At 41.9% G+C, this 14,891-nt stretch overlaps 2 protein-coding genes across 2 annotated transcripts in view; both read left to right on the top strand.

The window, feature by feature from the left end:
- Positions 1–3,978, top strand: part of sh3bp4a (SH3-domain binding protein 4a) — a 28,642-nt gene extending 24,664 nt beyond the window's left edge. Inside the window, exons 4-5 of the mRNA XM_020482640.2 lie at positions 1,752–1,940; positions 2,222–3,978. Coding sequence (XP_020338229.2) covers positions 1,752–1,940; positions 2,222–2,446 — 414 coding nt within the window. The 3' untranslated portion in view covers positions 2,447–3,978. The remainder of the gene's footprint in view (positions 1–1,751; positions 1,941–2,221) is intronic.
- Positions 3,979–11,139: 7,161 nt separating this feature from the next.
- arl4ca (ADP-ribosylation factor-like 4Ca) lies at positions 11,140–13,948 on the top strand. Its single transcript, XM_020482646.2, has one exon. It carries the CDS (start codon positions 11,254–11,256, stop codon positions 11,830–11,832), a length of 579 nt encoding a protein of 192 aa, XP_020338235.1. The 5' UTR covers positions 11,140–11,253; the 3' UTR covers positions 11,833–13,948.
- The last annotated feature ends 943 nt before the right edge of the window (positions 13,949–14,891 follow it).

Genomic DNA, 14,891 nt, shown 5'->3' with positions numbered 1-14,891 from the left:
AACTCAACTCTGGACCTCGAAGCCAGTTCCACACCATCTAATCAGGAACTGATTTAGATCTGGGACACCAGGTGTGTACAATTCATTATCAGATAGAACAGAAAACCAGTAGGCTCTGAACCTCGTAGGGTAAGAGTTGAATATCCATGATGGTATAGGGTGCCATTTGGGACTCACACTAGTAACTACGCTACCATGTTGACTCCTTGGCCCTGCCAGACCGGTGCCAGATGTTGTGAATGACACAGCATTAGGTCTGTGACTGAACTGAGCCACTCCATTGTGTCACTCACAGTTGACTCAGTTGGCATTGTTGGCAGACGGAGGTAGAAGCCGGCCCAGTAACCAGACAGATGGTGGTGATGGTGGACGTTATGCTGCAGTCCTGTTCGAGTAACTTTGACAGAAATGTGAGTCCTGATACAGCAGTCAGCGCAGGACAGAGGCCAGCTCATTAAAACAGTGGTGTTCAGAGTCGGGCCAGGTGGCCAAGGTGACTGGAGTAGCACTGAAATTCTTTGAAGACAGTGTGTGTGTCCCGGTAAGCACCCTATTCCCTATTTAGTGCCCTACTTTTGACCACGGCCCATAGGGGACTATATAGGGCAGTGTTTCCCAACTCGAGGCCTAGAGTACCCCAACATAACTCGTTATTGTAACCCTGGACAAGCACACCTGATTCAAGCCCTAAATGAGTCCGGGGCTACAACATAAATATACGCTGTTGGGGGTACTGGAGGACTGAAGAAAGACCGATATAGGGAATAGGGTGCCATTTGGGATGCAGAGGTCACTCAGCTCCCAGTTTGACAGACCAACATATGGATTTGAGTGTTATGAGCTCCACATGCCTCATTCTCTTTCTGCGAAGCAAACACATGCTGGCTCTTCTATTTAGATACAGTACTGTGCAAAATATAGATAGTATGCCTGCCTCATCAGATCCTGTCAAGTTGCAGGCAAACTCTCCAAAGAGACTTTGAAGTGGAAAAAAACATTTATGTATTAACTGTTTTGTAAGATATAGTGGTGAAACTTATGCAGTCTCTTATTGGCAGGCTTAACTGGTTGGCTCTGACTTCAAAACATGAGTTCCTGTACATAAAACATATTTTATTGGGTTGTACTTTCCATTTTCCTTTGATATTATATAGCCCTCATGGGTTGTAGCCTACACAGTGTAGACATGCTGTATGGCAGCCCACCTCCTCATGGGATCCTACCTCCTCATGGGATCCTGATAGGCTTGATTTGCAGTCTCCCTTTCTTTCATCCCCTGTTCATCTGTGGTGTTTCTGGTAGGGAGAGGAGTGGATTACTAGTGTATTTTCCCTGGCCTCCTGGTTTTATTGTCATTCAACACATATGTGTGTCTGTGTGGTAAGACCCAGAGAGGCTCTTCTGAATCATGCTATAATTCATCCTCAGACTTCACAGCAGGCTTTGTTAAAGAATAGGGAGGGATAGTGTAGCCGTAGTTAGAGACGCAAATGTATTGTATCAAGACAATACCCTGGCCCCCTAATGCTGTTCTTCCCCACTCCTTTCACTATGTCTCGAGAGTCATGTCTTCACACCCCTTTAATGGTGAACACTATGTGACACAATGGTGTCATTGCTGATCCTTGGGGTGTGTTGTTGAACTGTTGTCTCATAGCTAAATGTCGTCTTCTGTCGACGACCTATGCTCCAGGAGGAATAAAAAGCTTGAATTAGTAAATCAAGTTGTCTTTATGTGGCCTTTCTTCTAGGCCCTGTTGAAGATGGACTGCCAAGGCCTGGTGGCCAGGCTGATCATGGACTTTGTCCTGCTGACCACGGCCGTGGAGGTGGCCCCGCGCTGGAGGGAGCTGGCGGAGAAGCTGGCCCGGGTGAACAAGCAGCAGATGGAGCAATACGATGCTCCGCACAGGGACAAGAACGGCCTGGTGGACAATGAGGTGAGATTATCAGCCCATTACATCTAGATACTGTAACGTTTACTGGGTTTGACTGGTGTTGGCTGCCTCAGACCTGTAATAAAATGGATGTGAGAAAATGCTAACCCTGCTATCAGTTTCTTGTGTGCAATGTTCTTTTATATTAGCCAGTCAGACTTGACCTTAGAAGCATTTGGAATGATTCTCTGTCCCCTCTGTTGATCTTGAAGCGTTTTACAAGTACTTTGGATTGATTGATCGGTTGTTCTATAACAGTCGATTGATTGATTCTATGTTGACAGTCAATGTGGAAGCCAGCCTACGACTTCCTGCTGACCTGGGCGGCCCAAATCGGGGACAGCTACCGGGACGTGATCCAGGAGCTGCACCTGGGCCTGGACCGAATGAAGAATCCCATAACCAAGCGCTGGAAGCATCTCACCGGAACGCTCATTCTGGTCAACAGCCTAGATACGTTACGCAGCTCTGCCTTCAGCCCTGTAGGACAGGGGGACTATGCCATTTGATCTGTACCCATCTATATCTGAAATGGCATCCTATTTCCTAAATAGGCTGCGTTTACAGAGACAGCCCAATTCTGATCTTTTTTCCACTAATTGGTCATTTGGCCAGTCACATCAGATCTTTTTCAGAGCTGATCTGATTGGTCAAAAGACCAATTACTGAAAAAAATATCAGAATTGGGCTGCTTGTGTAAATGTAGGCATAGTACGCCACACATTCTGGCTGGAGCCTGATCAGAAGTAGTGCACTATGTAGGAAGTTGAGTCTCAGGAGGCCATCTGAGGGGTGATTCCTAACTTCCACTGACGTGAAATGTTCACTTCGTCATGCATTGACGTCAGTGGGAGACTAGGTGAACGTTTGATTTAACTTGAAGTTTAACTTTGAATCTGCGTCAGAAATGGCACCCTATTCCCTACATAGTAGTGCACTAGTTTTTGCAAGAACCTGGTCAAAAGTAGTGCGATATATTGCGAATAGTGTGCCATTTAGGATGCACACAGAGTCTCTGGAGCTTGGCATTATGGATCCAGCAGGACTACTACTGGTCTCCTCCAGCCCTCAGGATGACCAATCAGCAATCACACCTTGACCATCGCTGTTATACCAGGAACTTTCAACTCTTGACCCTGCTCCCATCCTCTTGCACAGGACTACAATGGTTTGTAACCAGTAACCACCACTTCACACAGAGCACATGTTACTGTAGGTCAATTTCTCTGGCGGGTTAAACACTCTCATTGGAATTTACAGTAGATTATTATTAAGCCACAATATTGATGTGATTTCATAATGGTTGATGTTTCAATCAATTTGTAAAGGGTGGTTTTTAATCTGTATTGTCTTTTGCTACACATTTTTTTCTACAGAAAGTGGCATAGCACATAGCATATATATATACACACATTTCAAATGAAAAATATACAGAAACTTGATTTATGAAGTGCATTATACGCAATCACTTCTGATTTCTATTTCTATCCCCCTGTGCTGAAAATCTCTTTTTGACTGCTCTTTGTACTTTCTGCTTGCCAAAACAGTTAGGTGCTAGCCTAGATCAGTTTATTGTTCTACACAAAAGTATCATCATTTCAGAATAAACCCCCTTTGGTTAGTTTCCTCTATGTTCACTTTAGGACAAAATGCGTGCCACAACAATAGGAAGAATAATTACATAATGTATCCAGCAAGGATCTTTCCTCTTTGTTTTCTGAACATTTAAATGCAGAATTACCTCACGATATGGTCTCTTTATTTAATTTGTTTTAACCGGCAGTAACGGAATGAACAATTCTTTTGAGGAATTCAATTAGATGTGACGGTATAAATGGTTTGGTATGTTTTGTGAATGCAGATGAAATGTTAATAGTATTATTTGGGTAGTTAAATGGTCACACTGGTCTGTGACGGTACAGATTGACAAGTTCTGCACTTCGATGCCTCTATTAGTTGTTGTCTTTACCTGTTGGTTCATATTAACTCAATAAAATGGCTGACAATTCTAAAGTGCCTCTGTCAGGCAGTGTGCAGCTTTCATGGTCGGAATTTGTGTTCCATGATTCTACATTCACAGACATTATTAAACATCATTTGTCTCAGTATGGCCCTACACAAAGGAACACAGTGAAAGAGTAGCCTAGGCTACAGTGTTGGCTTGTTTGCTAATTTAAAGCATTCCTAAGCATTTGCATCAGGCTGATTCATGAGATCAATCTCATACTGTAGATAAATAACACAATTCATTGTAGACTTGCAAAAGGAATCCATTTTTTTTTTTTGCATTTCCATAAAAAGATGGACTTTTAATGAGGAAACTGATTAATGAATTAAGCTAAAACAATTCTGGAATTAATGAAAACACAAAGATAGTATAATGAACAACAAATCACAGTAATATATGGATGGATTAAATACTGTATGCAACAGGATCTCACAAACTAATTTCCAGTCTTGACGTTCGTCCAACTTGCGCCAAGGTCTAATTGCGAGGCTGCAGTCAAACGTCAAATTATGCCGTCAAAAAGTGAGATTGGGTTGCAGACGCTCTTATCCAGAGCAACTTACAGTTGGTGCATTCATCTTAAGATAGCAAGGTGAGACGACCACATATCAGTCGTAGTAAGTTAATTCTTCCTCAATAAAGAAGTAATGAGCAAAGACAGTGCTAGTAAGACAAGGGGGGGTCAAACAGAAAAAAAGTGTTCTTGGCCCGTCCCCATTAGAGACCCCTGTTTGGTTCCAGGTAGAATTATTTTGGGTTTCATGTAGAAACCCTGTGGAACAAGGGTTATACGTTGAACAATAAACGGTTCTATTTGGAACCAGAAGGGTCCTTCAAAGGGTTCCCCAATGGAAACAGCCGAAGAATCCTTTTAGGTTCTAGATAGCAACTTTTTATTTTTAAGTGTAGGGTTTCAGACATTTTCGGAAGATGGACGGGGACTCTGGTGTCCTAGCACCAGGGGGAAGCTGGTTCCACCATTGGGGTGCCAGGACATAGAAGAACTTTGACTGGGCTGAGGGGTTGGAGAGCCAAGTTGGGATATAAGTTTTGACCAGAGCCTGAAGGAAGGGCAGTTCCCCATGCTACTCAGTAGGCAAGCACCACAGTCTTGTAGTGGATTCAGCTTCGACTGGAAGCCAGTGGAGTGGTGACATGGCAAAACTTGGGAAGGTTGAAAAACAGATGGCCTGTGGCATTCTGGATAAGTTGCAGGGGTTTGTTGGCACAAGCGGGGAGCCCATTCAACAGATAGTTGCAGTAGTCCAGACAGGATATGACTAGTGCTTGGATTAGGCCCTGCGTCACTAGTTGTTTGAGTTCATGAGAGGCCTTGGTTTATCTGAGTTCAAGCAATACGAGAGTGGCTACCGAAGCCAAGGCATTACACATAGTTAAGTAGAAGGATGTTTAAATATATGACACTTTCTCTGTACCCAATATTGAAGGTAGAGCTCTCATTAGAGCCTAGCAAAGGGCACTGCAGCAGTTGAATCAATGTCATTTCCATAGCTCTGATCTAAATGTGCCACCCCATCAATCAAAAGAGGAGGATGAAAGAGAAAGAGGGGGAGCAAAAAAGAGAAAGAGAAGAGTGGCCAGACACCATTGCATTCCTATATAAATCACATCTATTATTGTGTAACTGTGTCCTGTCGCACCTTTTTATAATAATAATGGGGTTAATTCATTAAACTAAATCTATGATAATTATTCCTCCCTAACGGAGACAGACTCCCCATGGTGACGGAGGGGCACCTTCAGTTCACTTCTTCCTGCTTCCATATGAGTCACCATGGAGATGAACATTCCTTCCTGCCCGTCGCCTGGTTACAGCTCAATGGCCTTCAACGTGCGTGCTCAGAGAGAGGGTCACGCCATTGTCTGGGGTTCGACCCTCTGCTTGTGAATCATGCATAAACCAATGAATGCCCATGAGACACTAAGGCCAGCCCAGACCATACACAGCGTATTGGAACATTGAGGATGGCTGTGAAAGAAATCCTCACGCAAATGCAAAGTACAAATGCAAAGCAGGCCTACAATCATCACTTTCTCAGATAAGCTTCAAATCCTCAGCTTGGGACAGGGCAGGGGTTTAGTTTCCCAGGCCCATGTTTCACCTCATGTGTTCTTTAATTTCTCAAACTGTAAATGAACTGTTATTGGCAAAAGAGGTGCCTAGGCTAGTGGGTTTTATAACGTAGGACGCCCTTTTGAGGTAATGATGATGTGATCATTTGTCTAACGATGGTAGAGATGTTGTGACCTGAGGGCGATGCCTGTCCCATTTACTAAATGTTGTTAGATTTCATATCCTGTCTCCCTGGGATCATGATAATCACCTCTGTCCCTGACTCCTTGTGTGTGTGTGCATATGTGCGTGTGTATGTGACTTTATAGGGAAGGAGAACATATTGGCTGAATGTGCTGCATTGATGATTTGCTGTCTCCATGGTAACCTCTCCATATAAACACTTGCAAAGGGAGTGAGCTTGCCTCTGTCTGAGAAGAGGGGGAAAGCACTTGAGCTTCTACTGCCAACAGCCTGACACTGAGGGAGAGTAATCACTGACAGTAATCATCTTAAATCCTGTTCATTTCAATTCAATGTTTCTACAATATTCAACAATATTTTATCTGTGAAAAATAAATAACCGAACAGGGCAACAAAAGCCTGCTTACCTAGTTTCAGAAACCAGTGTAGGCTAGTTACAGTTGTCTTACTCTCTAGGCCTGGCCATATAAAAATGCTGTCCTAAGCAGTATACCAAATGGTCTTGTTTTTACTTTTCCTGTTCACTTTCTCACTAACGTCCCATGGAGTCTTGTAGATTTCTGTATATCATACTGTCAGGTGTCAGCACACGAGAGTAAGAGTACTGTCAGGAGGACGGGAGGAGGACAGGACAGGAGGGAGTAAAGGTCTCACTAGTTCATCAGCGAAGGGATAATGGCACTCTCTCTCTCTCTTTATCTCTCCAATCCAGGCTGCATCCCATCCGCCTGGGATTGGGAGTCCCATATAGGGTGGTGCACAATTGGCCCAGTGTCGTCCGGGTTTGGCTGGGGTGGGCCGTCATTGTAAATAAGAGTTTGTTCTTAACTGACTTGCCTTGTTGTAATCAATAGGAGGTTATTAGACCATCCCCTCTTCTAACCTCTCCAAATGAGAAGGTGATTATTATTAGAGGTCGACCGATTATGATTTTTCAACGCCGATACCGAATATTGGAGGACCAAAAAAGCTGATACCGATTAAATCGGCCGATTTTTTTAATGTATTTGTAATAATGACAATTACAACAATACTGAATGAACACTTATTTTAACTTAATATAATACATCAATAAAATCTATTTAGCCTCAAGTAAATAATGAAACATGTTCAATTTGGTGTAAATAATGCAAAAACAAAGTGTTGGAGAAGAAAGTAAAAGTGCAATATGTGCTATGTAAGAAAGCTAACGTTTCAGTTCGTTGCTCAGAACATGAGAACATATGAAAGCTGGTGGTTCCTTTAAACATGAGTCTTCTTCTTACCTGGGAATATTGTTTTAGGTTGTAGTTAATATAGGAATTATAAATCAAAATCAAATCAAATTTATTTGTCACATACACATGGTTAGCAGATGTTAATGCGAGTGTAGCAAAATGCTTGTGCTTCTAGTTCCGCAGTAATAACCAACGAGTAATCAAAACATCGATATTTTGGGTTCATGGCCAGGAAGTTAATTGACAGCATGCCAGGGCAGATTGCAGAGGTATTGAAAAAGAAGGGTCAACACTGCAAATAATGACTCTTTGCATCAACTTCATGTAATTGTCAATAAAGCCTTTGACACTTATGAAATGCTTGTAATTATACTACAGTTTTCCATAGTAACATCTGACAAAAATATCTAAAGATACTGAAGCTGCAAACTTTGTGAAAATGTATATTTGTGTCATTCTCAAAACCTTTGGCCACGACTGTATATGTTTGCGAATGGGTCTGTGCATGTGCATGTGTGTAGTCTCCATTTTACTCCCTACTGAAAAAAAGAGGCCGTGTTTCAGCACTGTTTCTCCCTCCACCTGTAGTGTACCCTCTCCTCTGCAGGCAGGCTGTGTCCACTGGACCATAGCCGAGGCAGTACCAGGTACACTGGAAATGGAGTGGAAGACAAAGTCAAGGGACTTCTGAGTGTGTGTTGTCGATTTCAGATAAGGAAATATGTCAAACCTCGCTAACGTAGAACTAGATAGAGCAGAAGTTAGAACATAAAGTGTATCCTCATTTAGCTGTTAATCAGGCTTTCAGGTATAATATACAGAAACCGTAGGCTATTAAAATTCCTTTGTTTGGCACCAAATGTTCTTTTAAAACTAACAATGTACAACATGAACTAAAAGATAGTTCTGGAACCTTGAAAGTTAAACCAGAAATTACAACTACATTACATAGTAAGATAAGATTTGGGCTACAAAGTGATGATTACGGAATTCGCAGAAATGCTACAAGCCACCAAGAACGCCAAGCAGACTTGGCCTGTGTCATTATTTGCCCCATCAAAACTACAGTAACACCTGTATCCCAAATGGCACCCTATTACCTACATAGTGCACTACTTTTGACAACATCCAATGGCTCTGGTAAAAATATGTGCACTACATAGGGAAAAGACTGCCAGTTGAGACGCAAACTGAGAGAACTGGAAGGAAATCAATGTTGCTGCTGCCTCCTTTTGCCACTGAAGCCCTTTACATTAGAGCTACTGTAAAATGCATGAGCCGGCCTGGCTGGAAGGGTGTCTCAGGTGTCAGGCAGTAGGACTGGTTAAACACCAATAAAGAATATGTGACATTTCACATGGAGGAGAGAGAGCTAGAGAGAGAGAGAGAGCTAGAGAGAGAGAGAGCGAGAGGAAGAGACTCCTATTGTCTTCCTATAGGGAGCTAGATAGGGCAACATGATTTGCAATGTGTTGATTTGTGAAGTCTCAGCTTTCTTAATTTTATTGATCCCAGCTCCCACCACATGCTGCATCAATGAGCCATTCAAGGATAGAAAGCAATTAGTGGGGAACACAGCCCTGTTGAGTCAGGTTGCACAGTTAGAAAGGCCTCCCTTGACTGCATCCTAATGGGAGCATCATTATTATTCTCTCTCTCTCTCTCTCTCTCTCTCTCTCTCTCTCTCTCTCTCTCTCTCTCTCTCTCTCTCTCTCTCTCTCTCTCTCTCTCTCTCTCTCTCTCTCTCTCTCCCTCTCTCTCTCTCTCTCTCTCTCTCTCTCTCCTTCTCTCCTCTCTCTCTCTCTCTCTCTCTCTCTCTCTCTCTTCTCTCTCTCTCTCTCTCTCATCTCTCTCTCTCTCTCTCTCTTCTCTCTCTCTCTCTCTCTCTCTCTCCTCTCTCTCTCTCTCTCTCTCCTCTCTCTCTCTTCTCTCTCTCTCTCTCTCTCTCGTCCCTCTCTCTCTCTCTCTCTCTCTCTCTCTCTCTCTCTCTCTCTCTCTCTTCTCTCTCTCTCTCTCTCTCTCTACTCTCTCTCTCTCTCTCTCTCTCTCTCTCTCTCTCCTCTCTCTCTCTCTCTCTCTCTCTCTCTCTCTCTCCTCTCTCTCTCTCTCTCTCTCTCTCCTCTCTCTCTCTCTCTCTCTCTCTCTCTCTTCTCTCCTCTCTCTCTCCTCTCTCTCTCTCTCTCTCTCTCTCTCTCTCTCTCTCTCTCTCTCTCTCCTCTCTCTCTCTCTCTCTCTCTCTCTCTCTCTCTCTCTCTCTCTCTCTCTCTCTCTCTCTCTCTCTCTCTCTCTCTCTCTCTCTTCTCTCTCTCTCTCTCTCTCTCTCTCTCTCTCTCTCTCTCTCTCTCTCTCTCTCTCTCTCTCTCTCTCTCTCTCTCTCTCTCTCTCTCTCTCTCTCTCTCTCTCCTTGAGATGAGCTGTATAATTAGTTTGCCTTTTTTGGGATAAAACGTTTTTGTATGAAGAAACAAAATATATAGCCTATTAGCCAAAAAGTCAATATGTTGCAGTGTGTGTATTTATGCATAAACTATTTAGTTACAAAGCATAGGCATACACTAATAGTCCTACCCTAAATTGTCTCATATATGATTAGGAAAGGCTGATCCGAAAATAAAATGCAGCGCTGGCTGAACTGTGATAAATTGAGAAAATATTAGGTGCTTAGATAATAACCCCTGAGGCAGGCTGTACATTAAAGGCCCACTCCTTCATTTGAAAAACAATAAAACGGCAGCCCTGCCACTTAGTTTGCTATAAAGCTGAAGGATGGAACTGGAAGCCTACTGAGGAGTTGTCCTGACATCTAGTGGTGAATATTTTCAACACATGCATTTTTTGTAATGTGCTGTAAATGTAGGCCTACGTGCCACGGGTGATTCAATAGAACTTGCCATGGGTCATAAAAAAAGGCAATAGGCATACCTGGCAACAACAAAAAATAAAAACACCTGGCAAAAATGTGTGTCTAAACTCCACCTCCTCAATTATGGATGCAGTACTCATGTCATAGGCCTACATATTCTTCATTTTTATATTTATTTGCATCTGTATGTCATAGCCTACAAAGGTGCCAGGAATGTATTTTAATAAATACATTAATGAATAAATAAATGTAACACTGTACAAAGTTTTGCAACCTTGAGGTTTCGTTTCCTTTGGTGCAGGTTGCTTGCCGTTATGCACATGTGGCACCGGTAATGTGAAGTTTCGCCCCTCCATGCTGAACTCTATAACATTCCTGATTTGTCTGCTGCGCGAAGGCGGAGTCTCCTAGTGTAGTAGACTAATATGTGTGCGCAACGCTGAATGGTAACCACTGTGGAAACCTTGTGAACCAACAGTCTCTCCACAGCGCTTCGCGTCAGGATGTTATTTTTTTCGCTGATAACAGAGATGTTCTGAATTTCGGCTACCTGGCCTCTTCAGAGAAGGTCAGCATTTGCATATTAATTAACTTCAAGATGAGATGTTAATACAACAACTCGTGGTGGATTGTTAGGCAGCATCCGATTATTGAATAGCATTTGTTGCTGCAGCTGTATGCGTCGGGAGCCAACGTGCCAGAGGTGACTGCATCCATCGCAGATTTTATAGACCAAGGGGACTGATGACAATAACAATTTCGGATAGTATTTCATTGTGACCGTGCGCTCTTCTCCAATCCATACAGGTTATCTACCTTGAGAAATGCGTGCTTGCAGAATGCAATAGCAGATGATGGAACAATGACTTTTTTTCACGGAGATCTAAGATATGTATGCTTAGCATAAAGCAGGTGCCTCTTACTTGACTTCTCATTCACCAGTGCGTAAAATGGGTAACAGTTTTTCTAACATAGCTGCTTTTCAGTCCCTGCATATTGTCTTGCTGGGTTTAGATTCTGCCGGTAAAACGACTGTCCTGTACCGCCTGAAATTCAACGAATTTGTGAACACTGTTCCCACAATCGGATTTAACACCGAGAGGATAAAACTAAGTAACGGTACCGCCAAAGGGATCAGTTGTCATTTTTGGGACGTCGGGGGACAGGAGAAGCTAAGACCGTTATGGAAATCGTACAGTCGGTGCACGGATGGCATTATTTACGTAGTGGACTCAGTGGACGTGGACAGACTAGAGGAAGCCAAAACAGAACTGCATAAAGTTACCAAATTCGCAGAAAACCAAGGGACTCCACTACTGGTGATAGCCAATAAGCAGGACTTGCCCAAGTCTCTACCTGTCCATGAGATTGAGAAGCAACTGGCACTGCATGAGCTCAGCCCTTCTACCACTTACCATGTCCAGCCTGCATGTGCCATCATTGGTGAAGGGCTCCACGAAGGCATGGATCAACTGTATGAAATGATTGTGAAACGAAGGAAATCATTGAAACAAAAGAAAAAGAGATAAAGACTCATTACTGTAAAGTTGACCCCTATCTTCTGAGCTGCCTGCTACTGTAACATGACTTTTGCCGTAGTAGGTATGTCAGGTGATTCTTGTTATGCAGAAGGTTACACTTGCAGTGTTTTTTTTTAAATGATACACTGTGTATAGCTTTGGGGTAATTGGTGAAGTTAGTCACTTTTAGCTGTGCTGTTACATTCAATCACACATAGGGAGGAAAATAAAAACTTGCCTCTTGCTATCAGAAATGTCCTTGACAGGCTGGTACCTGTTTGTTGCTGCTTCACAGTATTTTCCTGTCAATATTTTTTTCCCCCTGGAAAGTGAATGCCCTACACAGCAATTTTTGACAGACTGGAGTAGCAAACATTATTTCCAGATTGGAATGAGCGTCATTAATCAATATCAATGTGCTTATAATTTTTCCACTTTGCATGCTCTGTTTATGTCACTAACACATTTTGAGAGAGACCGTCCATTTCGTTCTAATATTTCCCCTACTCCTTTGATAACTGGGCAAACAGTGCTGTTTTACAGTAGAATACAATAGCCTATATTGGGTTTCATGTGTCTTTCAAATAAAGAAGGCTATTCATATTTTGCACGTTTCATCACAATGTTGTTGTTGAATGTTTGTTTTATGACTGATGCCCAGCTGAGCATTCTACTCAATGCAGTGTCAGTAAGTGCCAAGGAAGATTTAGTCTGAAGTGCATTACTGTGGCTTGGAAACGCGATGACATTCCGAAAGGAAGCAAATAATTAGTACGACAAGCTTTTGTCATTATTGTTATGTCGCCAGATTGACTTTAGATGCAGTATAACTTTAGCTAGCTAGCTAAAATTGAAGGGAGCGCAAACATTTTTTTTGCTAGCTAACGTTAGCGTTGTTACTTATTTCTTTACAAACTTTGCTATCTCACGACAAAGTTATTTTCTACTAATTATTTGTCTTCTTTAGCAATATCATCGTATTTCCAGGCCACGATAGTGTAATTTTAACGAAACAGTCATTAGCCCCCGTTCAGAAAGACTGAGCAATTAAATCAGTCTGACATCAATATGCTGCGGTATCTGTAGAACGTTGATAACAATGGTAGCGACATGATGGAGGTGCAACCCCATGAGACATTATGGTTGCAGTCCAAACATTTAAAACACACACCCAATCCCCTCAGCCCTCAAAATAAGTGGACACTTCTGATGATGTTTCATGACGTCTGACAAGTATACACTTGCAGGGCAAGGGGCAAGGGAGGAAGGAATGATTTTTAAATGGACCACCCATGGTCGGATATTCATCACTCGTTCATCCTGCGAGGATTGTGTTTTCATATATGCGCTACAGTCAATTATGAGTGCATGTCTACTTATATTAAATATATAATTATTAGTCTACTGTATGATAGCTAGCAAATTAATTAGCTTACTAACGTTAGCCTGCCTAGCTGGAACTTCTGAAGGAGGAAAATGTTTTATTTCTATAATTTCCAAAAGATAACCAAAAAAAAATATAATTACATTTTACAAGATGTGTTTGTGCCGTCATGTGCATTAGTACCACAATTTCTAACTTATTTGCATTTGTTTTTACTTACACTTGTTTGTTGACTTCTCCATTGATGCTGTTTTTAAGTTTTTGCGGACTTTTCTTAGCGGATGTACAATCGTCACTAATTGAATTGTGGGGAGTTTCAGGCCCCGGAGTAAACATAATTGTAGACTCTCAAAGCCGAATAAAAACAAGGGCTGAGGGGATTACGTTGCAAACTTCCCTTGCTTGGCTAATCATTTGAACCGCCCTCCAATATGGCGACGGCGATTCCGCAAGGGCAGAAGGGGAGGGTAAGTGGACAAGGGTGTGTCTTTTAAAGGTTTGGACTGCATCCTATGTGTTCTAACTTCAATAGTATGATACTCACCCCGGTTCTTATTGCTACTTCCTCGGCTACATTGGTAGTAGTTCAATGAAGGTTCCATACGTAAAAAAAAAAAAACTAAATTTACAGTTTTTTTTTTGTATTATTATTGGAGAATTAAAGCTAGCCAACAATAGAAAAAACAAACTGTATGTACAGTAAGACAAACCATTTTTTATCCAAAATTAAAATGTTTGCAAACAAAACTTGTGTACTTTTATTTACTTTCCTGAGAGGTATTGACACTTAATGGTATGCTAATAAGTGTGGAGGTAATTTTATTTTACTGACAATTTTTACTACATTTAAATGTGGAGATTGTCGGCTGTTTGTCCAATGCAGAAGGGTTTGTGTTGAAATGGTTTTTATCTGAGTATATCTTTACAACTGTGTTATAACAGGATATTTTCTAGTAGGAGGTAGAATATTTAAAAAGTGAAGAGCTATACCAACATAAATTATTCAGTCTTAAATTTACAAACTGCTTGTACAGTGTGACAAAAATGTGTGCGCACAGTCACATCTCAGGTATAGAGGCTAATGGATTTAGGCAGATAATTTTTAGGTTTTACCTTTATTTAACTAGGCAAGAACAAATTCTTATTTACAATGACGGCCTACACCGGCAAAACTCGGACGACGCTGGGCCAATTGCATGCCGCCCTATGGGACTCCCAATTACGGTCGGGTTGTGATAGAGCCTGTATTCGAACCAGGGTGTCTGTAGTGATGCCTCTAGACTGCTGCGCCACTCGGGAACTGGTGAGGATGGGACATCCCAGACCAGTTCATGCTAACCAACCACACACTTTACCTTTCAAAGAAAGTGGCATTTAAAAAGAGGGACACAAAAAATACATCACACCATGATTTTTGTATTGATTATTTTCAGTATTATACAACAAACCCAGTGGGGAACTGTCAGGGCCCTCTACACCCTCAGAGAGGGCCTAAGGACAGACACAAATCTGTATATATTTTTATATACTATAATTTGTCATTTTATTTTCATTGATTTAATATTTTTTGTCTTAATTGTATTGATCTTCCTATTGAATTTCTTCAGTTTGTGTTGGAAAAAGAAGGGTTAATATCCAAGAGAAAAAATATCCAATCATAATTTTTCTTTGGTAGTCTCTAGGT

This window comes from Oncorhynchus kisutch, linkage group LG16, assembly GCF_002021735.2.
Source record: "Oncorhynchus kisutch isolate 150728-3 linkage group LG16, Okis_V2, whole genome shotgun sequence".
NCBI lineage: Eukaryota > Metazoa > Chordata > Actinopteri > Salmoniformes > Salmonidae > Oncorhynchus > Oncorhynchus kisutch.
The sequence above is the reverse complement of the archived record's forward strand: the minus strand, read 5'-3'. Positions and strand labels throughout refer to the sequence as shown.